At 37.3% G+C, this 22,384-nt stretch overlaps 1 protein-coding gene across 1 annotated transcript in view; it reads right to left on the bottom strand.

Annotated features, from left to right (window-relative positions):
• Positions 1-35: 35 nt before the first annotated feature.
• LOC121301854 (alpha-mannosidase 2-like) overlaps positions 36-22,384 on the bottom strand; it is a 134,495-nt gene continuing 112,146 nt past the window's right edge. The window contains exons 19-22 of the mRNA XM_041231516.1: positions 9,508-9,641; positions 5,985-6,179; positions 2,659-2,769; positions 36-1,993 (exon numbers count right to left, since the gene is read on the bottom strand). Of these exons, the coding sequence (XP_041087450.1) occupies positions 1,841-1,993; positions 2,659-2,769; positions 5,985-6,179; positions 9,508-9,641 (593 nt within the window). The 3' untranslated portion in view covers positions 36-1,840. The remainder of the gene's footprint in view (positions 1,994-2,658; positions 2,770-5,984; positions 6,180-9,507; positions 9,642-22,384) is intronic.

Here is a 22,384-nt window from a genome sequence, read left to right as displayed (position 1 = left end):
CATATTTTAAAACACAGTCCTTTCAGATATGTACTTTTGATATTGTATCTTTTTTGTGTTCCCTGAAAAACGGACAAGGGTTGGAACGAGCCTTAATGAAATAATCAGATCTGTGTCACACTCGTTAATCGTCCTGAAGTCATCATTTTATAGGGTTGGATATGTGAGTGCTGACTGTATTATGTGAACGACGGTGAGCACTGACGCGAGTAATAAATCGGCCACAAGTAAAGAAGAAGATAATGATAGTGGTCTGGAGTTCAGTGCAGTAGGCTTTGTAGTAGTGGTGTGTGGATTATTTCTTAACACATCATGGCTCCAAGTCATGCAAGTCTAGTTACACTGCACCTTGTTTTATAACGTGTATATTTCAACAAATAAACAAGGAGTTCCTTGATGAAGCAATGTAAGGCATAAAGACTGCTTTGCAGAATGAACTATTAAAGATATATGTCACTGTACAGATTTATAGAATAGGTATTGATATTGAATAATGTTCAAATACCATTGTTACCAATAATCTTCAAAAGTTCAGTGAAACCACTTACTATATGGTTTTCTTATTTATGTATATTTTGATTCTTTTTTATTGGTCACATTTTCTGAGGGGGGGGGTTATTGAATGGAATTTTTTAATTCACTATAAAATCTGGAAACAAGGAATGATTTGTAATTGAACCAATAGTTTGGTCCTGGTCATTACGGTGTCTCTTAATTTAAGGGATTAACTGTAACCTGTAAACAATGATTGTATGTAGGGAATACAATCATGTGTAAAACACATCTTTATCCCACTGCATTATAAAATCACATTTATGTTTGAAAAAATAATTCTAAAAACACATCCAGTCACATTCAAATATCCCTCTAATCAAATAAAAACAAATTCTGTCATGTTCGCCCTTTACAAAAACGCAGTACTGCAGTATTTTACACCGATTTTTTTCTTGGCAAACCACATGTAAAAAGTAAATCTCAATTCAACTGCTGTTTGATAACATCCAATTACATCAGCGCTGTACATTCAAAGGTCACAAGAATGAAACAGAACAAACAGGACAGGCTTCTTTTGCCAGTCACTTGTCTTCATTTCCATTGTATCTACACTGTTAAGACAGATACGGACACTTCACTACAAGCAATACATAGGGACACTAGATACAAAGACAAGATTGTAAGAACAATATGTAAAAGATGTATTCTATAATAAAAAATAAGGCACATTTTAACATTAACTGGCAACTTTGGAATTTGGAAAAGAAAATCCATCACCAAAATTCTGGCAACCAAAACAATGAACCAGTTTCAATAGAGTACTGATTCAATAACTAGTGCTGTTGCACATGTCCTTCAGGATTAAGCTGTGACACACACGACTGGGTACAGCCCAATAATAATATCTATTCTAGCACTAGTCAGCTGATTCCCACCTCCTAGATTTAAGATTATCCTCTTGATTTTGTACAACATTCTACATGACTAAACTAAATGAATTATATTGTCATTGAAACATAAAACAAAAGGTGATCACTATCCCAAGCAAGTCTCCTGAAACGTAAAATAAGTTATCCATCACAGCAAGAACTATTTTGTATTTTGTAAGTAGGTTAACCAGAATCCCATAGGATAACACTCAACCCGAGACTCAATGTGTGACTCGTTGTTCAGATGAAACTTATTTTTTTTAAAAACCCATCATCCATAGTTATGCACATGTTTAAAGGAATTGTATTCATGGCTTTAAAATCCATTGGTAAGCCGGTAGAAGCAAGTATTAAAAAAATGTACAGAATCTTCACAGTATTTCAGAGTCTGCTCTGTATTTGCTCTTGGGACGGGCTCATCTCAGTTGTATCCGGAATGTACTGATCTCCATGGGATGAAGCTGGATCTCACTGTTGTTCTGGCTTCCTTGAGGAGTTTGCATTAAAGTTAAAGAAACCGGGGTTATGCGCTGCACCTTCATCTCATTAAAAAGCTTGTTAACTGGAATCTGCAAAACAAAAAATATTTTAATAATACAAAACCCCCCCCAAAAAAACAACACTCTCCAAAAACAAGCATTCTTCTACATTATTGACTCAATTGTTCCCTCCATTTACCTGAATGGATTTCAAAATGACAAAATACAATATATTCTATAATAAAGTCCCTTTAAGCTTGTACAGGTATTTATGTACAATTGTCAAAACCACATATATGAAGCAAGACCACACAGTGTAGGTTTGCTTCTGCTCTCAAACATTCTCTTTGTATCTGAACTCCCACTGTAGTCTATTTGAACAAAGGGATACAAAGTCTGATGCTTCTCACTGAGCTGGCTTTATAGTTTTATTTCTGACCTTACACTTTTTTTTTCTTTTATTGTTCTTTCATTTCTTATATTACATCTTAAAAACATCACAAACCACTCCTGGACCTCACTCCTTGATGCCGACTGCTGTCCTAGTTTAGGGTATTGCTACCAAACTCCTTTGATTTGTGGATTAAGTTGACAGTGCTCTAATCTACTGCATTGCCTTTCTCTCTCCAGTCTCTTCTCCATTGCTGGAGTTTTACAAAAAACAAAATATTTCCCTCAAAAAAAAAAAAAAAAAAAAAAAAAAAAAATACTGTATTCTACACCAGCTTTTAAAATACAGTAATAATCTAGATTACCTTGCCGCGTGTTGTAGAACACAGTAACCCAGTGTTTTTTGTGGAGAAGCTGCAGTCAAATCCTTTTCTGTGTAGAATAAGGGCAGCTTCATCTGATGGACCCACTCCCTCCTGCAGGGAAAATAATGCCAAGACCTGATTTCACAGCTTACTTAAGCACACAGGAAATTAATATTTGAAAGTATTGTGTGTACATGTATACTTCTTTATCTAATTTGCACACAGCTCTATAAATTACAAGAGAATACAAGATTTTGAATTCAAGCTACCAATGATATTTACTGTAGGGAGACAGCTGACCTTCAAAGTAGAATTGTTTATAGTGCTCATCTTTCTGCTGTATGCATCAGTATGCTAACGCATCTGATGTGCTGTCAACTTCCAGATTTAAGTGTGATGGAAAATGAACGACACAAGAACACTGAAATATAACATTAGAACGATGAAATGGATTCGGTCTAATGGCCTTTACCCAATTAAATATCTGGAGTTTAATAAAGGAACATCCCAGATATTGTGCAGAATACATGGTTTTGATATTTCAATTTAACAAAAGACTGCAACTCTAAAGTCACTCCAAACTGATGTATTTTGTAGATAACAGCTTTGTCGGGATGGGGGTCAGAATAAATTGGTAATAACATAAGATGTCCTCAGTAGGGATATATAGTGGGGTTGCTTCATTCACCCCTCTATTTCCAACAGAGAACCTTTAATCGTCAGAACCCAATCATTAGAACCCAGTCGACTGTGCCTTTGGCTCTCAATCATCTAAAAAATACTTCAGTGGTAAACAAAAAAAAAAATCCATCAAGCAGCCATGCATATTTTTTTTGGTTGAGAATACATTATATTAATTCCCTGCAATAATTAGCTTGAAATTGGCATATTTTATGACCTTTACAACACCATAGCATAATATTTCAAAATAAAGTTTTGCTTAGAGTAAGTAGCGTGGTTCCGAAATATATAGCGCTATACATCCCCATGTTTTGCTACAACCTGTTATTTTTCTTTTCATTGTCAGCATCCTGACAACTTTTTACACTTATAACTTTAAAGTCTGTTTCAAAGCTATTTTCAAAATGTCTGCTCTAGTGCATTGGGGTTTGAGATCTGTCCTCTAAATCAGGAAGAGCGATTGAAAAAAACAAACAAACAAACAAAAAAACACATAACAAGTGCTCTGGCTTTTGTGTTCAGTACCACATCATGGATCGTTATTGCTGTGCTACCTGTTTGACAATGTGGGCATTGATCCTTACACTATCAGTGCACTAGAGCAGACATTTTGAAAAGAGCTCTGAAACAGACTTTAAAGTTATAAGTGTAAAAGGTTGTCAGGATGTTAACAATGAAAATATAAATTACAGGTCGGTTATTTAAACAGTTGTAGCAAAACGTGGGGACGTGTAACGCTATATTTTTCAGAACCCCGCTACTTGTCTGTATTAAAGATCTCCTAGACACATTCTAATATTGTCATTGAGACAACATTCATGGAAAACTCATTCTGCAACCCAAACTTATTTTCATTTTCATATTGTGCACCTTAAAGTAATGCAGCACAAAATAGAGAGATTAACAAAACACTATGTTAATTTTATGCAGCTGAATACTGATTTCCTTTGGGGGTAAATAAATAAATAAATAAATAAAGAGAGACACAGAGAGAGAAAACACTAAACATGACAAAACCAGTGTTTGGTATCAGCATATATTCTGAACATCGCTTGGAATTACCTCACATTCATCTGCATAACAAACGCATGTGAAATCACATTATGAATATTTAAGGCCACTGCGGCTTTAACTGAGATGCAGAACTGTTCTTATTAATATTTCAACTTTGTTAATTGAAAGACATTATTAATTAAATGAATCCATTTACAATGTATTAATGAAAATGAATGGACTGGTGTTCTAACAAAGGGGCTTTATTGTTTTACACTCAAGACTCAAATTAAAATAAAAAGCTCAATTTTGTAACCCTTTTAATAATAATAATATTAATTTTTATATACCACCTTTCATAGTGGATCACCATCACAAAGCGCTTTACAAAATGCGAGACTAGGGTATGTGAACTTTTGCATCAGCTGTATAGTCACTTACAACAATGCCTCGCCCAAAAGACGGGACACAAGGAGGTTAAGTGACTTGCTCAGGGTCACACAATGAGTCAGGGGTTGAGCTTGGATTTGAACTGGGTACCTGCGGGTTACAAGCCCATTTCTTTAACCACTGGACCACACAGCCTCCTTTTGGGATAAAAGAGTGACTCCACTGTCTAAAATTAAAATACAGTTGATATAAAAAGTATTTGTGAATGCTTCAAGTATTATATATCGTTTCACACATTAATACTCTTCCCTTGTGTCTTTCTTTGAATGTGTCCTATCATGTAGAGTATGCGTTACAGGACACATTCAAGGACAGACAAAGACTTCAGACATAGTAGTGTGTCTCTGGCATTTGTACATTTCTTATGAAAGTTTAGTAAACGGTTTCATCGCAAAGGCCCTCAGTGGGCACACAATCTGTCTCACTTGACATCCTAGAGTATATCCTTTTAATTAATTAGTAAGTAACTTGGCAAGCAAAATCACACACCTCCTTAAGCAATTAGAAGAGGAATCTTTGGCATGAGAGGACATTTTAATCAATCACAGACTCTCTCACTTTTGAAAAATGAATGAGCAATTTTACAATGACATCTTCTAGTAATAGTAGGCATTTGACATGCACAGTACAGGGCAGGATGGTTCCCAAACCCTTACTTGAGTGTGAAAGGAAACACCTTTTACTATGTGGCAACAAATTGAATTTCAAAGGCTCTACACAACATTTGTTCTTGGTAGGTACTGTACAGGTACTGTATGCTGAAAGATATGTCTCAGCGATGTACCAGAGGCTATGAAACACTAAGTTCAGTGTGAATGTGCTTCTGTGTTTTTCATACTTTGTAAAACTCTGATTATATTCTAAACAGTGCTCCCAATATCCATACATGTACATATATTTTTAGATTTTTACAGACATTTGGCTTTTAAAGCTTATTTACCAAGACATCCAAAGGGACATTAGACTTGAAAAAAGGTTGTCATTTTTAGCGTTGTGTAATATCGGGACCAGACAAATAAACAGTAAAGGACCTGTGGGGCAAGATATGATCATTTCTTAAACACTTTCTCATTCATAAATGATGTGATTTGACATGTTTAAACAAACCACATCGAACATGAAAATGTCCACACAAACAAATCTTACTTTCTAACAACTGGTCAAGTTCCAAATACAAAGACATAATTAAAGATAAAAGATACCTTTGACTGTATGGCCCGTAGGTTAACTACATGCAAATCACAAGGCATGGATGAAGCAAGTGGTCTGAATTCTGAAACCAGCGAAGCAGCCCCAAAGTCCATGTTGACAGCCATAGGAACCACTGGGTGATTCAAGTACAGTGATGAGATATGACTGAGCAGAGAGGGATAACTCACTGGCTGGCTGTTTTCCTTCTGTTGAATAAAACATAATTATAAGGTTAGATTATAGTAGCAGATATTCTACTCAAGACAAAATGAAAGTCTTGTCAAGACAGAATGCCTTTAAGCAAACAAGCTGATATATAAAACAGTATTTCATTAATATCTACCCATACACCTAAATGTTCACAGCAGAAGAGGGAGTTCCATAAATATTCAATATTTTTTTGTATTCTTCACTGGACCGTCTAAGCAGGTTGTGGATTGTACTGCTGTGGAGTATTCAAAGTAGCCCAGTTGCAGAAGAAACAATTCCTACAGTGGATGGAATACCTACAGTATGTCTGTGGCAGGGTAGAAGCCCTGCTGCTGTAAATAGTGCGTGTGTGGGAATGTAAGGTTGGCAGAGATGGGGTTAAATCTGTCCCTGCCAGCAATCACAGGTGTGACCATTCCCCAATTTGGTAACTGAGTGCTAATTGTATACAAGGGAAGGAGAAAACATTTGATTGGTGGAGGAGTTTGGGGGTGAGTCTTTTTGCTCTGATTTTATACTGTTTTGAAACATTATAGTGAAAGTGAATGGCCAGTCTGTATTGTTTTGTTTGAACATTTGTTTTGGCCCTCGTGCCGTGTTTATTTGTTCCTGTGTTTTGTTTGCTTTTTGTTTAATAAAGTGCGTAACAGAGCTTCAGTGCAGCTTCTGTCTCCGAGTCTCTAATTCCGGCCGGTAACATCTTGGGCCGTGATGCTATCCTTTCACAATGGTATCATTATTGTACGGGATGCAAAACGATAACAAGCTGTTGAGAAACACGACAATGACTATATTCCTAACTGGCTTTTGAAAAAAAAATTACGAAATTAAGTTGTGGACGACACAGACACCCAAGGAAGTTAGGAGTTATCCAATCAATACATGTAATGTATATATTCACTACAGTGAAATATAGTACTGGTACATGTTGCTGTTACAAGCCTATATTCTTTATTATTGACTTTCCTGCTTATGACATGGTGCAAACACCCCATGGAGCACGGCTCAGCACAAGCAGGGGAGACTCAGATACACTGTATATAGCGTATGTTGTTTGTTCAGTGCATTCTCGTTTTTCTATTCTGTGCTGTGCTGTGTTTTGTTTGGATATTTTTAATTAAATACTCAATCTCTCTCCTGTAATTTTGTCTATTTTTTATATGCATTTAAGACTTCAGTCTTCAGGGTTCCTTTCTGATGATGTGTGCGTTTGAAAAATACTGCTCAATCTAATATTAACATGACTGTATCATTACTGTGTGGTAGTTTTTATTCGGCTACTGGTGTTTTAAGGATCTGTGATAATGGTTGGTATACAGGATTGGTTAATGGCTGGGTAGCGACTATTTCCTTGTCAACTGACTCTTTTTGCTCAGTTTCTTTTGTTTGGATACAGTAGCTTGGCAACCTTCCAAACTCATTTTTGACAGTTTTGTCCATGTCACTGGCTGCTATGTTTTGGTGATTGTAATTACATTTTAAATATACAGTATGTGATTTGTTAGGAATCTTTCCTGCGTAATTTTTTTTGTGTGAAATACTGTTTTTATTTAGCTGTTGGCAATGTCAGTGCATACGCGACTAGAGGATAATGCAAGTATGTAATGCAAATGCCCAAGAGGACTTTTGAGACTACAATTTATGCAAAAATACTTTTGAGACTACAATTTATGTGGTCCACTGGACTTCTATACGTGAGAGATGTGCAACAATTCAGAATCAATCCTGGGAAATCTTCCAGGTTTTTTGGAGCACTTTGTGTTTAGTAGTAATGTATATATGTCCCTGGATATTATACAAGCACAAATCTAAACCTTCTGTGCGCACTTCTGGGTACAGTGCTTAAATAAATACTTTCCAAACCATCTGTGTAAGAACACTTTAAAGACTAGTTCATTTTACATGCAGTCCATTTTACAACATTTAATTATAGGGTAGTATTGGAAAATTTCAACATACAAAATGCCATGCTTTGTGTACAGTACAGTACATCTTAAACATGTCCACTGTATATGACTTTTTAACATGACATCTATGCAAATATAGGGAAATACAGCACTGTCATTGTTTTGTGAACGTGAACCAAGCTTCAGCTTTCTCTTTGTGGATATTTAAATGGAGCAGTTCAATTCTTCATCGACATGGTCCCACCTCTCCCTGTTTTTGTAACAGATATCCAAGAATCCATATCATAAGCAGTTAAAATGAAGGACATGGATGTACTGGCTTCATTTCAGCACTCTCTTCACAGCATAATGCATGTCAGAACACAGACAAAACAGGCACGTCTATGAGACAAATGAAAAGTGTTTCATGTACTCTGCCTGCATTAACATTGTGCCTTGCTTTACAGCCGATTGACATTTGCCAATACGATTAGAAATTACAATAATGCTTGAGAAACCTTCTGCATTCAACACTTTTTATTTTACTGTGTTGTATATAATCACCGTCCAGCTCTTCTGAGGTCAACCTGCCATTCTGCCTGTCATTCAAAATTACTTTTAATAATGACATCTAATGTACCCAGAGAAGCCGCTTTATATCAGTAGTGTCTTTGAAAATAAAATATTAAGATCCATACACTGCAGTCAAGGTCAACCATTTATGCAATAATGTTAGTGACATACATCCCTGCCATGACTGTAAATACAATATTACAGATAACAATACCATGAAAAAGTAAACAAATTACATCCATTGTATTTAGAGTACATGTAAAAAATGTAGGTGTGTCACTGTGGTAGGGTAGCATCACGGTCAAGGCCAGTGAGCAGCAGGAAAGCAGACACTCAGATATAGAATATAAAATTAACAAACAAGCACAAACTATAAATCAAAAAGACCAGAAGACCCTGTGGCCCTCGATAACTGGAGTATTATACCCCTGCTCTAGACATACTGTTCCCCCACATACCCTTTTCTGGGATATTCTACTTTAGCTACATTTATTTTTCTATTTCACATTAGTCTGAAATTTTAATTATTACAACAGTCACATGTGCATATATCTTTGTTTCTACGGCTACTTTGGTAAACATTGATTAACATTGCTGGACTGGTCTGTTGCTGTAAACATCTGTTGAATACCACAAACTAAAGCTTTTACAAAACTCAGGACAGCAGAAAAACACAGAACTGATTATCACTGTTCAACTCCTTGTATAAAGTTGAATTGATTTTTTGTTTTTGAATATCATGCGTATTTAGTAAATTCACTCAGACTACTGTAGAAAACACCTGAGGTTTCTACTAGTGGCTTTATTTCCTACATTCCAAGCAATCCAATTATCCAAAAAAATACTACAGCATTAAAGTGATTACCTCATCCACACGGACTCTCCTTTCCAGCAGTATGCGAAACAAATTGGCTGTGATCTTGTTATCTTGGACCCCTTGTCCAAGGCCGCGGTTGTCGTCCTGCATCAGCCTGCGGTCCATGATGACTTCCAGCTGGCCTGAGGAAGAAAATTGGATACGTTTCATCGACAGCACAGAGTGGTGCATTCGCATGGTTCAAATGACAAGCCAATGTGGTTAACAGTGACCTCAGTGCTGGTGTCACAGAAGCTAATTACGGAAGTCTCAAATGCTTAGGAGAAAAACGCATCAGTGTGGATTTGTAAAGACAAATGTGGCACAGGCATCAGATAATTAGTTTAGAGACTACAAAAAAAAAAAAAAAACCTATGACTTGGGGAAAAATGTACATAATTCTTGTAATACTAAAAAAATATTAAATAAATCCTATACCAGCAAGTCATAGCCATAGAGCGAGGTTCTCCAACCCTGGTCCCAGAGAGCCCCAAATCCTCAGGTTTTATTGGTTTTATTGTCATCAATGGCTAAATATCTGTAACACCTGTTATTCTTGACTAATTAAGCCAATAACTGGTGCAATTAAGTAACTGGGAACTCTGTTGAAATGAAAACCAGAAGACCTAGTAGCTCTCTAAGACCAGGCTTTGAGACCCCTGCCATAGAGTGCAGTGCACAAAATATTCTCGGGTGCCATTTTGATGCAGTTGGTCATTCAAAAATACTACTATATATTATTTCTTCCTACCACTTGTAGTTTATTGTTGCAATTTCATGTTTGCCCAGTGCTGAGTATTGTGACAGAGCCTCAATAAAAAAATAAATATGCAAACATAATTTTACTTATGGTGCAAAAATAAACAGGAGGAAGTATCAATAAATCACCAAAATAGAAAACAAACAAATGTGCATGTTCCTTAAAAATGTAATTTGCTATAAATAACACTGTATTTTTCAGAAATACATAATACATGTGTTAAAAAAAAAACAAAAAAACAATAACATAGAAACTGAAACCAGGTCGGTTGACAATCGAAGCACACTTTGGCATGGCTACCTTCATCAGGGAGGTTTGCTTTGTAAAATAAATCACAAAGGCACCACCTGTAAGTGATGTATGACAATGGAACTACATAGTAAGCTTTCAGCAGAAGGGGCTTAAAGATTAAAAACTAAGAAAAAACCAACACAATCCTTGTACCAGTAGCTTCACTGAACTCACAGACATTTCATGTACTCTTATCAACCTCGAAGGGAGCTTGGACTCCCTTTTCACAGGGCTTTTACAACCATAAACAGAAAAACACCAGATACCACTTGTTTCTATCAATTATTTCTGTTTTCTGTGTTGTTCTTTTTTCCTTCCAAGAACACATTACAAACAGAACCCAAATGCAATGTCATTTGTGATTAAATAAAACACATTTCCCATACTCCAATTCTTCTCAATGTGTTAATGTCCTCACTTCCATTTAGTCTGATGTCATGTTATCTCACACATTGGAATTTGAATCATTTGCCTTCCATGAGGAGAAGCTTTTGTTTAAAAAAGATCTGTTATCATTCAAACGCCACATTATTTCTTTTAATAAAATGAAATATTTTTATACTTCCGTTTTAGGAGGATATTTCTTTTACACAGACAATCTCCCCACAAAAAGCTCAATTTTAAAATACTTTGTATTAATCCCATATACTGTACATAACCGTAGCCATGCTGACGGTTAAAGTTAGAACATCACAAATGCAGGCTGTAAATCCAGATATAAAATTGTTAAAAAACAAAACAGGTGGAGAGGGACTGTTGATATGAAAACACACAACAAATGGTTGTGCAATGCCATTAGTGAATGCACTAGACTGCACTCAGGAGGCCTGAGTATCAATCTGGCATAGCTTAAAAGAAAAATGCTGTCATTAATAAAATAAAAGAAACAAGACAAAATGTAATTCCTTAGCCCTCCCTGTCGCTAAAATTTTCCATTTTATATATATATATATATATATATATATATATATATATATATATATATATATATATATATATATACATATATACACACACACACACACACACACAGCTCTGGAAAAAATTAAGAGACCACTGCAAAATTGTCAGTTTCTCTGGTTTTACTATTTATAGGTATGTGTTTGGGTAAAATGAACATTTATGTTTTATTCTATAAACTACTGACAACATTTCTCCCAAATTCCAAATAAAGACATTATCATTTAGAGCATTTATTTGCAGAAACTGACAACTGGTCAAAATAAGAAAAAAAACATGCAGTGTTGTCAGACCTTGAATAATGCAAAGAAAATAAGTTCATATTCATTTTTAAACAAAACAATACTAATGTTTTAACTTAGGAAGAGTTCAGAAATCAATATTTGGTGGAATAACCCTGATTTTCAATCACAGCTTTCATGCGTCTTGGCATGCTCTCCACCAGTCTTTCACATTGATGTTGGGTGACTTTATGCCACTCCTGGCGCAAAAATTCAAGCAGCTCGGCTTTGTTTGATGGCTTGTGACCATCCACATTCCTCTTGATCACATTCCAGAGGTGTTCAATGGGCTTCAGGTCTGGAGATTGGGCTGGCTATGACAGGGTCTTGATCTGGTGGTCCTCCATCCACACCTTGATTGACCTGGCTGTGTGGCATGGAGCATTGTCCTGCTGGAAAAACCAATCCTCAGAGTTGGGGAACATTGTCAGAGCAGAAGGAAGCAAGTTTTCTTCCAGGACAACCTTGTACTTGGCTTGATTCATGCCAAAGCTGCCCGATTCCAGCCTTGCTGAAGCACCCCCAGATCATCACCGATCCTCCACCACATTTCACAGTGGGTGCGAGACACTGTGGCTTGTAGGCCTCTCCAGGTCTCCGTCTAACCATTAGATGACCAGGTGTTGGGCACAGCTAAAAATTGGACTCATCTGGGGGTGCTTCAGCAAGGCTGGAATCGGGCAGATCTGTCTTTGTGAAGGGTGCATGATTTAAGCCAAGTACAGTGGCTTGTGAAAGTATTGACCCCCCTTGGCATTTTTCCTATTTTGTTGCCTTACAACCTGGAATTAAAATGGATTTTTATTTGGATTTTTTTTTATTTTTTTATTTGAAATGAAAAAAATAACTTGTTTAAAAAAATTCTAAAAAAAAAATAACGGAAAAGTGGTGCGTGCATATGTATTCACCCCCTTTGCTATTAAGCCTCTAAATAACATCTGGTGCAACCAATTACCTTCAGAAGTCACATAATTAGTTAAATAAAATCCACCTGTGTGCAATCTAAGTGTCACATGATCTGTCACATGATCTCAGTATATATATACATGTTCTGAAAGGCCCCAGAGTCTGCAACACCACTAAGCAAGGGGCACCACCAAGCAAGCGGCACCATGAAGACCAAGGAGCTCTCCAAACTAGTCAGGGACAAAGTTGTGGAGAAGTACAGATCAGGGTTGGGTTATAAAAAAATATCCGAAACTTTGAACATCCCACGGAGCACTATTAAAGCCATTATTAAAAAATGGAAAGAATATAACACCTCAACAAACCTGGCAAGAGAGGGCCACCCACCAAGGAGGGCAAGGAGGGCATTAATCAAAGAGGCAACAAAGAAACCAAAGATAACCCTGAAGGAGCTGCAAAGCTCCACAGCGGAGATTGGAGTATCTGTCCATAGGACCACTTTAAGCTGTACATTCCACAGAGCTGGGCTTTACGGAAGAGTGGCCAGAAAAAAGCCATTGTTTAAAGAAAAAAATAAGCAAACATGTTTGGTGTTCGCCAAAAGGCATGTGGGAGACTCCTCAAACATATGGAAGAAGGTACTCTGGTCAGATGAGACTAAAACTGAGCTTTTTGGCCATCAAGGAAAACGCTATGTCTGGCGCAAACCCAACACCTCTCATCACCCTGAGAACACCATCCCCACAGTGAAGCATGGTGGTGGCAGCATCATGCTGTGGGGATGTTTTTCATCGGCAGGGACTGGGAAACTGGTCAGAATTGAAGGAATGATGGATGGTGCTAAATACGGGGAAATTCTTGAGGGAAACCTGTTTCAGTCTTCCAGAGATTTGAGACTGGGACGGAGGTTCACGTTCCAGCAGGACAATGACCCTAAGCATACTGCTAAAGCAACACTCGAGTGGTTTAAGGGGAAACATTTAAATGTCTTGGAATGGCCTAGTCAAAGCCCAGACCTCAATCCAATTGAGAATCTGTGGTATGACTTAAAGATTGCTGTACACCAGCGGAACCCATCCAACTTGAAGGAGCTGGAGCAGTTTTGCCTTGAAGAATGGGCAAAAATCCCAGTGGCTAGATGTGCCAAGCTTATAGATACATACCCCAAGAGACTTGCAGCTGTAATTGCTGCAAAAGGTGGCTCTACAAAGTATTGACTTTGGGGGGGGTGAATACTTATGCACGCTCAAGTTTTCTGTTTTTATGTCTTATTTCTTGTTTGTTTCACAATAAAAAATATTTTGCATCTTCAAAGTGGTTGGCATATTGTGTAAATCAAATGATACAAACCCCCAAAAAATCCATTTTAATTCCAGGTTGTAAGGCAACAAAATAGGAAAAATGCCAAGGGGGGTCAATACTTTCGCAAGCCACTCTACACGGTCGTCCTGGAAGAAAACTTGCTTCCCTCTGCTCTGACAATGTGACATATGCTCTGACATAAATAGTAAAACCAGAGAAACTGATAATTTTGCAGTGGTCTCTTAATTTTTTCCAGATCTGTATATATAATAGAGTATAACTAAACACCAATAATTTTAAATTTAATTATTTGCCAAAATGACCTGCTTTGCTATGCTGCACTACAGTAATCCCAGGTCTAAGGGCCAATTCTTGTGCTCAGTGTTTACAGTGTCACCATTCACTGTACCCGAGAATTAGCAGAACATGCCACTAAAGGTTACAGACTGTACTAAAGCAAAACAACAACAAAACAATGACTGTGTGTACGTTAGGCATTGTAACAGGGTGTATTTGCTGGCCTAAAATGGCTGTAAAAACAACTGATTCGCATATATTTCCACTTATCAGAACCGAACAATTTTCTTTAGTGATGGAAGGTTTAATGCTAAAACTCACACAGAGTTTGTATTGAATCCACTGGTGCACTTACATTTTTAATATGGGTATACTGAGTTCTGCAAAACTGTATAGGCTTCATACTGAAAAAATTTCACAGCAGGCTTTCAACACTGCAATAAAGCCGGCGAAAATGTAATGTGTTGCACCAGACAATTTGATTTCAGTGTGCAATATCCCAGATGAGAAGCAGGAGAATTTAAAGGAAGAAAATAATTTACTGCATTTTGTAATAAGCTGAGTAAAACAGAATAGCCTGCACATTATAAAACCTCTAATGCACCTCACTGGGTATAGCAACTGCTTCAATGGTCAATTAATATGAACATCATTTGTATTATGTTATACTGGTAACAAGTAATATGTCATGTACAAGTTGTGTGTCATATATATATATATATATATATATATATATATATATATATATATATATATATATATATATATAGATAGATAGATAGATAGCAAAATATTGTATATCAAATCACAGCTCAGAGCAAAAAAAAAAAAATTAAATAAAAATAAATCTTGAACACAAACACCGAACAAATACCGTGCTGTTCTGCACAGCATGAGTAGCAATTGCTTTTACTTTCTGTTTCGTTTTAGATTTTCTTTCAGCTTGCTCACGTTCCTCCTTCCAAACACCCAATAACAACCCGGAACACAGAAAGACATGCTAATATATATGTGGCCATCTCCCAATTATCAACCAATGAATTTATTCGGAGACGCCACATTCTGAACGGGTTTAGTGGGATGGAGCTTTAACCCCGGCCATGCTGGCAAACAATAACACCGCAACACATTTATTTACAGCCAGGGCTTTGCCCCGCCTCCTCTAATTATGCGTAGGGCTTTGCCCCGCCTCCTCTAATTATGTGCAGGGCTTGTCTTCTGCCCTGCCACAATATTCAGTCTAACTTCATTGTAACAAAACCCCCTGGGACCTGGAGAAATGTTCATTATATCAGGTTGTTCACTATATTAGGGTCTGGCAATTTGCTGTATCAGAATGATGAAGAAACGCCCAGATTGAATTGAACATCTTTATACAGTATACAGTAGTTCTTTAAAGACAGCTTCACATGGATCAACATTTAAACTGTATAATTAAAAGAAAATAGTAAAGAAATTAAAAAAATAAAAAGTACTTACATGCTGAATATATCCAGCGTAGTTTGTTTCATATTTTTCTTGGTTCTCAATTCACACTGTTTCAATCTTGTTACCACCTCACGCCTGTTGCCATGGTTGCAGTTTGTGTGAAGATTTCAACGGTTGCATATGTCACACATGGTCAGACTTATCTTAGAATTAGCCTACCAAGGTCTGTTTTCACTGAGAGAATAACACATTCACACTGGAGAAAGTTCAGTGTCAGTCACTACCAAGATCTTTTTATCCTGGTAAATTTTGTAAACGTGATCGTTCTAAGAGGGCTAATTTCCACTGAAAAAAATGGTTCTTGCTGCTTCGATCGTTAAAAGGGGTTCATTATAGTGAAGTTAGACTGTGTGTGTGTGTGTGTGTGTGTGTGTGTGTGTGTGTGTGTGTGTGTGTGTGTGTGTGTGTGTGTGTGTGTGTGTATATATATATATATATATATATATATATATATATATATATATATATATATATATATAGTATTATTTTTGTTTTAAAAAAAATCATTTTAATAGTGTTTAAAGGTGTCTTACAATGCACTAAAAGAAGACCACTGCATGAACATTAACTAAACATAACTAATCTGCTTTGTCTAGGCTAAATGTAGCATGCACATTACCAGCACTACAGATTTGACAACTTTTTTGCAAGTTAAACCTGTTACCATTGGTAGCCAGAAGCAAATTGCACTGATCAGTCATCTGTTTCAATGTGTAAATATCACCAGACAGAGCTCATAAAACTACGGATAGTCTGCTGCATATAATCTGTTGAAAAAGACTTCCTCGTATGCATTGCCATCCATATGGAATTCCTTAACTCAGTCTTTCTACCAGGTTGGGAACCTTGGTGGATTTGTGTTTAAATATTTCATGGATTTAAATCAATGTAACTTTGAATAAAATTGATGTGACAAGGCAAGGCATACATGTTGTAAATATGAATGTGGAGCTGCTCCTGGGATCCCATTCGATACGAGGTGATTTGTCATTTCAGTGTCGTTTTATCCTTAGGTGACCTGCAGAAATGTGTTTTCTCCAAGAAGGTAGTATTTACTAATTCTGTTTTAAAAGTTTTTTTTTTTTTTTTGTTTTGTTTTGTTTTGTTTTTGCAGCAGCAGCAGCATTTGCATCTTTAAAAAAAAAAAAAACAACTACATTGCCTATAACCTGTGGGTTGTGTGCCACAGTTTCCTGCGTGTTAATACACTGAGCTCCTGTATAAACAGTCAAACTGTTGTTGGGAATATGACAGATGACCAGATTTATGAACAGCTATTTTGAAGTAATGATGTACAGATGAGATTCCTGTTGATACTTAAGAGGTAAGCCAGCTCCCCAAACTACAATCAAGATTTTTCATTTCACCAGTATTTGTGATCGACACCAAAACTGCAGTGCTTGAGGTGTTTTTAATACGGTTGCCTTTGCGACAGAATGAAACCACTTAACAAGGATAATAAGCTAGTATGTTTTTAGATTAAATACATTTGCACTACTCTTCAGAAGGCCTGTTATTAAAAGACAGAAACCCAGGCACAATTCATAACATGGATGACAAACACTATGCTACTAATAAACACTATACGCCAAGATTGAAGTCAGTCATAGTCCAGCACCTCATACAGATCAAAGATGTTCCTTTAATGGAACAATACAGTGCTCCCAGATAGAGGCTCCTTGTAGTTATCTTCACACAACAATATAATCAGTTATATCCTGTATCTGAAGACCCTATCCAAGGTGCCATGATGACCTCTATTACTTTTTTGTCTAGTTGTAATGAAGTAAAGACAAATTGATTAAGGTTTGAAAACAATGCTGCCTGAGCTGGTATGGGTTATCAGGATTACTGATGTTCTGTCGTCTCTTTGCTAACCTCTGGTTGGGGGAAATTCTCAGAAATGGTTGAAAGACATGAAAAATCCTTCCTCTTCTACTCACATAAAGCACTGCTGCTCCCATGCCTGTCTCTGAGTTATGTTACCTGTCACATGTACCCCTATTGTCCATTAAAACACTTAAGAAGAATTCCTGGTTTTGTGCAATCTTCAGTTTTTCCTTCTAAAGCTACGTGTCTCCCCCTTTATTACCCCTTTCAACAGCACAGCAGCCTCTGCAATGGGGACTTCAATGTCTTAAGTTTACTCTCGGAGATCATAACAACAATTTAGGCATGAGGACTGAATAAATGAGGAATTGACATATTTACTGCTGCGTCATGTGCCTGTTTCACACGTAAAGCAAGAACGTGAATCAGTAAACTCTTGTGTGGCCAATGCTCAGACTATTCAACATACCCCATCTCAATTGTTATAGTACCAAACCTCCATATGATGTTTTAGGGGAAACTTATAGCATGAAATTACAGGTGGTAGATTGGGGAAATGTATTAACCATACCATTTGTTAATACATTGAATAACATGATCATTTCGTTAACATGATTTTATTCTCGGGGGGGTCAGGTGCTGTATGCCTGGAGCCTTAATTTCATAAATTGCTCAAGAAGTCTAGATATAGATAAATCTGAACATGTTATTAGTTCATTTGCCTCACTTAAGGAAGGGATCGCTGGATCCAATAAAAGGATTCAAGCAACAGATAATGATCGAGATAACAAATTGGTGGCTGCTGAGAACGCGATAAAAGAGCTGTAGGAGTGTGTGGATGATGCTGAGAATGGGAAGATGTACACATATCAGAATTATCGGCCTGCCCAAGGATTCGGAGGGTATATATTAAATAGTCGAAAGACCATTTAGTTTGAGGTATTTTTGCTTTTTACTTTATTTTATTTATTTTTTTAAAATGTAGTTGTCTCCAATTTTTTACCCTGGTTTTTTCTCCCCAATTTAGTGTTTCCAATTATTATCTGTATCCTTGGCTCACTGCTTGCAGCCCCCCTTCCATTGGGGAATGGAGGCTGGAGCATGTGTCCTCTGAAGTGTGCTCCTGCCAATCAGTCATTTTTTGCACTGTGAATCAGTGAGGCCACCGGACCTATAGAGCCAGAGGACAAAACAGATCTGGAGGCTCCACTGCAGAACCACAGGTGCCCTATCAGCCACAGGAGTTGCTGATGCATAGTGAGCTGGAGATTCCCCTGCTGACCTAGGCCCTCCCTATCTGGGCAGTGCTTGGCCAATTGTGTGCCACCCCCTGGGAACTCCTGGTCATGGTTGGCTGTGACATAGCTTGGATTTGAACCTGTGATCCCCAGGCTTAAGGGCACAGCTCTGAAGGCACTCAATGTGGAGTGCCTTTACTGGATGTGCCACTCGAGAGCCCCCTTTTTACTTTATTTTTGTGTGTTTTCTATAGCCCTGATGCTAGCTGCAACCTTTTTTTGTTACAAACGCTATCTTTGATACTTAAGCTACTAATGGTTTTTGACAAACAAGTTTCTAAATCCCTTGTCCTGCCTAACTGAAAGCTCCTCAATATAGGAGAGTTGTATGAAATTTGCTTTATTAGTTGTATGGAGAATCAATGGTACATCAGACTAACTATTTTTTATCAGCAGAGAAGTCTTTAGATAAAATTACCGGGGAATCTATAGGAAACATAATAATATCCAATCATGCACCCATTTATATACTACACAAACCCTCTAATTATGGTCACAATGTGTTTTCCTGGTGCTTTAAGGCTTATTTAGTTTAGGACCCTTTGTCTGTTTCCTATATGGAAGACAAACTCAAATTATTTCTAGAGACTAATGATAATTTCCTCATTGCTATGGGAAACACTGAAGGCTTATACCAGGGGAATGATAATGTCATATTCTGCCACTAAGAAAAAAACAACAAAAAGTACAACAGACAACTCTAGAAAAGATAATAACTGAACTGGAAAGGAAAATGATAGCATCTCTCAGTAAAAAAGCTGCCAAGGAACTAGCTGCTGCTCGAGCATCATTGGATATCCTGTTAACAAAGGAAGCAGGCTTGGCACTCTATGCAAGACAGCGTTTTTAAAAACATGGTAACAGACCAGGGAAATATCTGGCTCAGTTTCTCCAGGGGAATAGAGAGAGTAACTATATATCTGCTATTAAAGATAAGCATAAAAATAGGAAGGTGCTACGAAAGGACATTAATAATATTTTTAGGGACACAGATATCCAACAATGAGAGATTAGCTGTGAGTATCATTTATCCATAACTGCAATTTCAGAGTCAATACAATCACTAAATAGTAATAAAACACCAGGCCTGGTTTTATAAAATCTTCTCTCCTCTCCTTTAGAGCCCCTACTTGATATGTTCAATGATGCAAAAAGGCACTCTCTTCCCCCTTCTCGGAGATCAGGCAATATAATACTATTATTGAAAAAGGAAAAAAAAAAACTGAAGAAACTGCATCATACAGGCCCATATCTTTAACAGACACGGATGTGAAGGTCCTTGCATGACGACTTGAAACCATTCCTCCTAATGCGATTAACCCAGACCAGACGGGGTTTATACTAAATAATCAGATAATAATATGAGGCACTGTGATGGGTTGGCTTCAGTGGTGATGTCAGACCAGAAGAAAACACACAGCACTGTGAGTGATATGGTAAGTGCGCCTGCTTGCACCAGTTTATTGCAAAACAAATAAGATTTAAACAAAAACAGCACACGGCACTCGATGCCAAAATAAACAGACAAACAAAACGGACTAATACTTAAACAAACAGTGGACTAACAGAGAAACAAACACGATGAGTCAAAACTGTTATTTACTTTATAGTTTTTACTTCTCTCCTCTCCACACCTGTTCGCCACTCATCGAACACACCAAGACTCGAACACGCAACCCTGCTTTTATGCAGCTGTACCAAGACTCAATTGCTAATCAATCTTTCAAGTCTCGGTACAACTGCACGTGAATTAAGTTAGTGCAATTTCCAGTGCTCACATATTACATTTTACCTGCAAGTGAAGTGCTGTGCAATCCTTGTGCCTAAAAACAAATACACATTTTAAATCACTCGTGTTACACAGACCCATTTATATCCTGTGCACCAATGACTATACACCAACATCAACACACTGCATACAACATAAAACACAAACAAATAGCTCAGAGGCAGGGCACTTTGCCATAGACATTCAGCATTCATAAAACATAAGACTGGAGACAGTCATAGTGAGTCTGGATGCTGAGAAGGCGTTTGAGAGAGTGGTGGTTAAATACGTTTGAAGTACTACAACGCATGAGCTTGGGAGAGAAGTATATTAGATGGGTTAAAGTATTGTATCAAGATCCAAGGGCCTCTGTAATTAAAAATAAACAGTCTGTGCTCTGAACAATTTGCTCTTTGTAGGGGTACAAGACAGTGGTGTCCACTATCACCTCTGTTATTTGCTATGGTAAATAAGCCACTGGCAGAGGCTATTAGACGTGACCTCAGTATTCACTGTGCTCAGACTGGTACAAGGCAACACCATTTGTCACTATATGCGGGCGATATAATATTATTTTTGACTAAACCACACATATTGGTGCCGAGACTAATGGAAGTGATACAATCTTTTGGTGATTTCTCAGGATATAAGATACAGTTTAGCAAATCAGTGATTATGCCGACAAACCCCTCCCTGGTTAACCCTTTACCTTTGGCGCCTTTTTGGTTGTCGACAAGAGGACTAACATATTTGGGAATGTGGGTATCCCCATGCTTGGGGCAGTTATTTAAGGATAACATTTCCCCTGTAACCTATAAGATAAAAAAAAAAGACCTAGAAAGGTGGACCTGTTTGCCTCTTTGTTTTTTGGTAAGGGCGGGGATAATTAAAATTAATGTGTTGCCCAGAATCCTATTTGCCCTACAAATGATATCGCTTCCACTTTTAACTAAGGATCTTAAAACTATTAATAAGGTAATAAAAACGTTTCTATGCACAGGAAAAAAAAAAAAACAAAAAAAACAAACAGATGTCAGTTGAGGAGACTACAACTGCTATAAAAATGGATGGATTGGCAATTCCTAATTTTAGACTGTATAACTGGGCTGTGCGTTTGAAACCTACCCAGGGATGGCTAGCCTGTAATGTGGACTGTGCTTGGTTGGATATAGAACGTGATGCAGTGGAACCTACTAACCTGGCGTGTTTACTAACAACGACAGAAAAACAATGCAGAGTACCGATACGCGGAAATGTTGTTCTGGGTAATACACTGATGGGACAGGAAATTAAAAGGTACCATGATGGGGGGGGTGGGATTTGGTGAACTGCTAACTTCTGTATTGGGGAACCCAAAAGTCGGGTCTCCTAGATGATGGTTTTAGGCTTTGGGATAATAATGGCTTGAAGTCTTTTTCCCTAACCGAAGGGAGCAATTTAGTATCTCACAGCAATTTTTTTTTAGATATTTACAAATTTGACATTTTATAACTTCCAGTCTTATGAGGGAGATTCCAAACGACACTCATACAACTATAGAAAAAATGTTAGCCACAAACAAGGAAGCAAGGGAACGTATATCAAAGTGTTCTGATGCTCTTCATTCAGTAACCCCCTTGGAGTGCAGTGTGAGTAGGGTGGGATGGGAATAGGACCTGAAAATAACTCTAAAATATTACACTCCAGATATACTCTAATCTAATGT

Source organism: Polyodon spathula, chromosome 2, assembly GCF_017654505.1.
Source record: "Polyodon spathula isolate WHYD16114869_AA chromosome 2, ASM1765450v1, whole genome shotgun sequence".
Lineage (NCBI taxonomy): Eukaryota > Metazoa > Chordata > Actinopteri > Acipenseriformes > Polyodontidae > Polyodon > Polyodon spathula.
The sequence above is the reverse complement of the archived record's forward strand: the minus strand, read 5'-3'. Positions and strand labels throughout refer to the sequence as shown.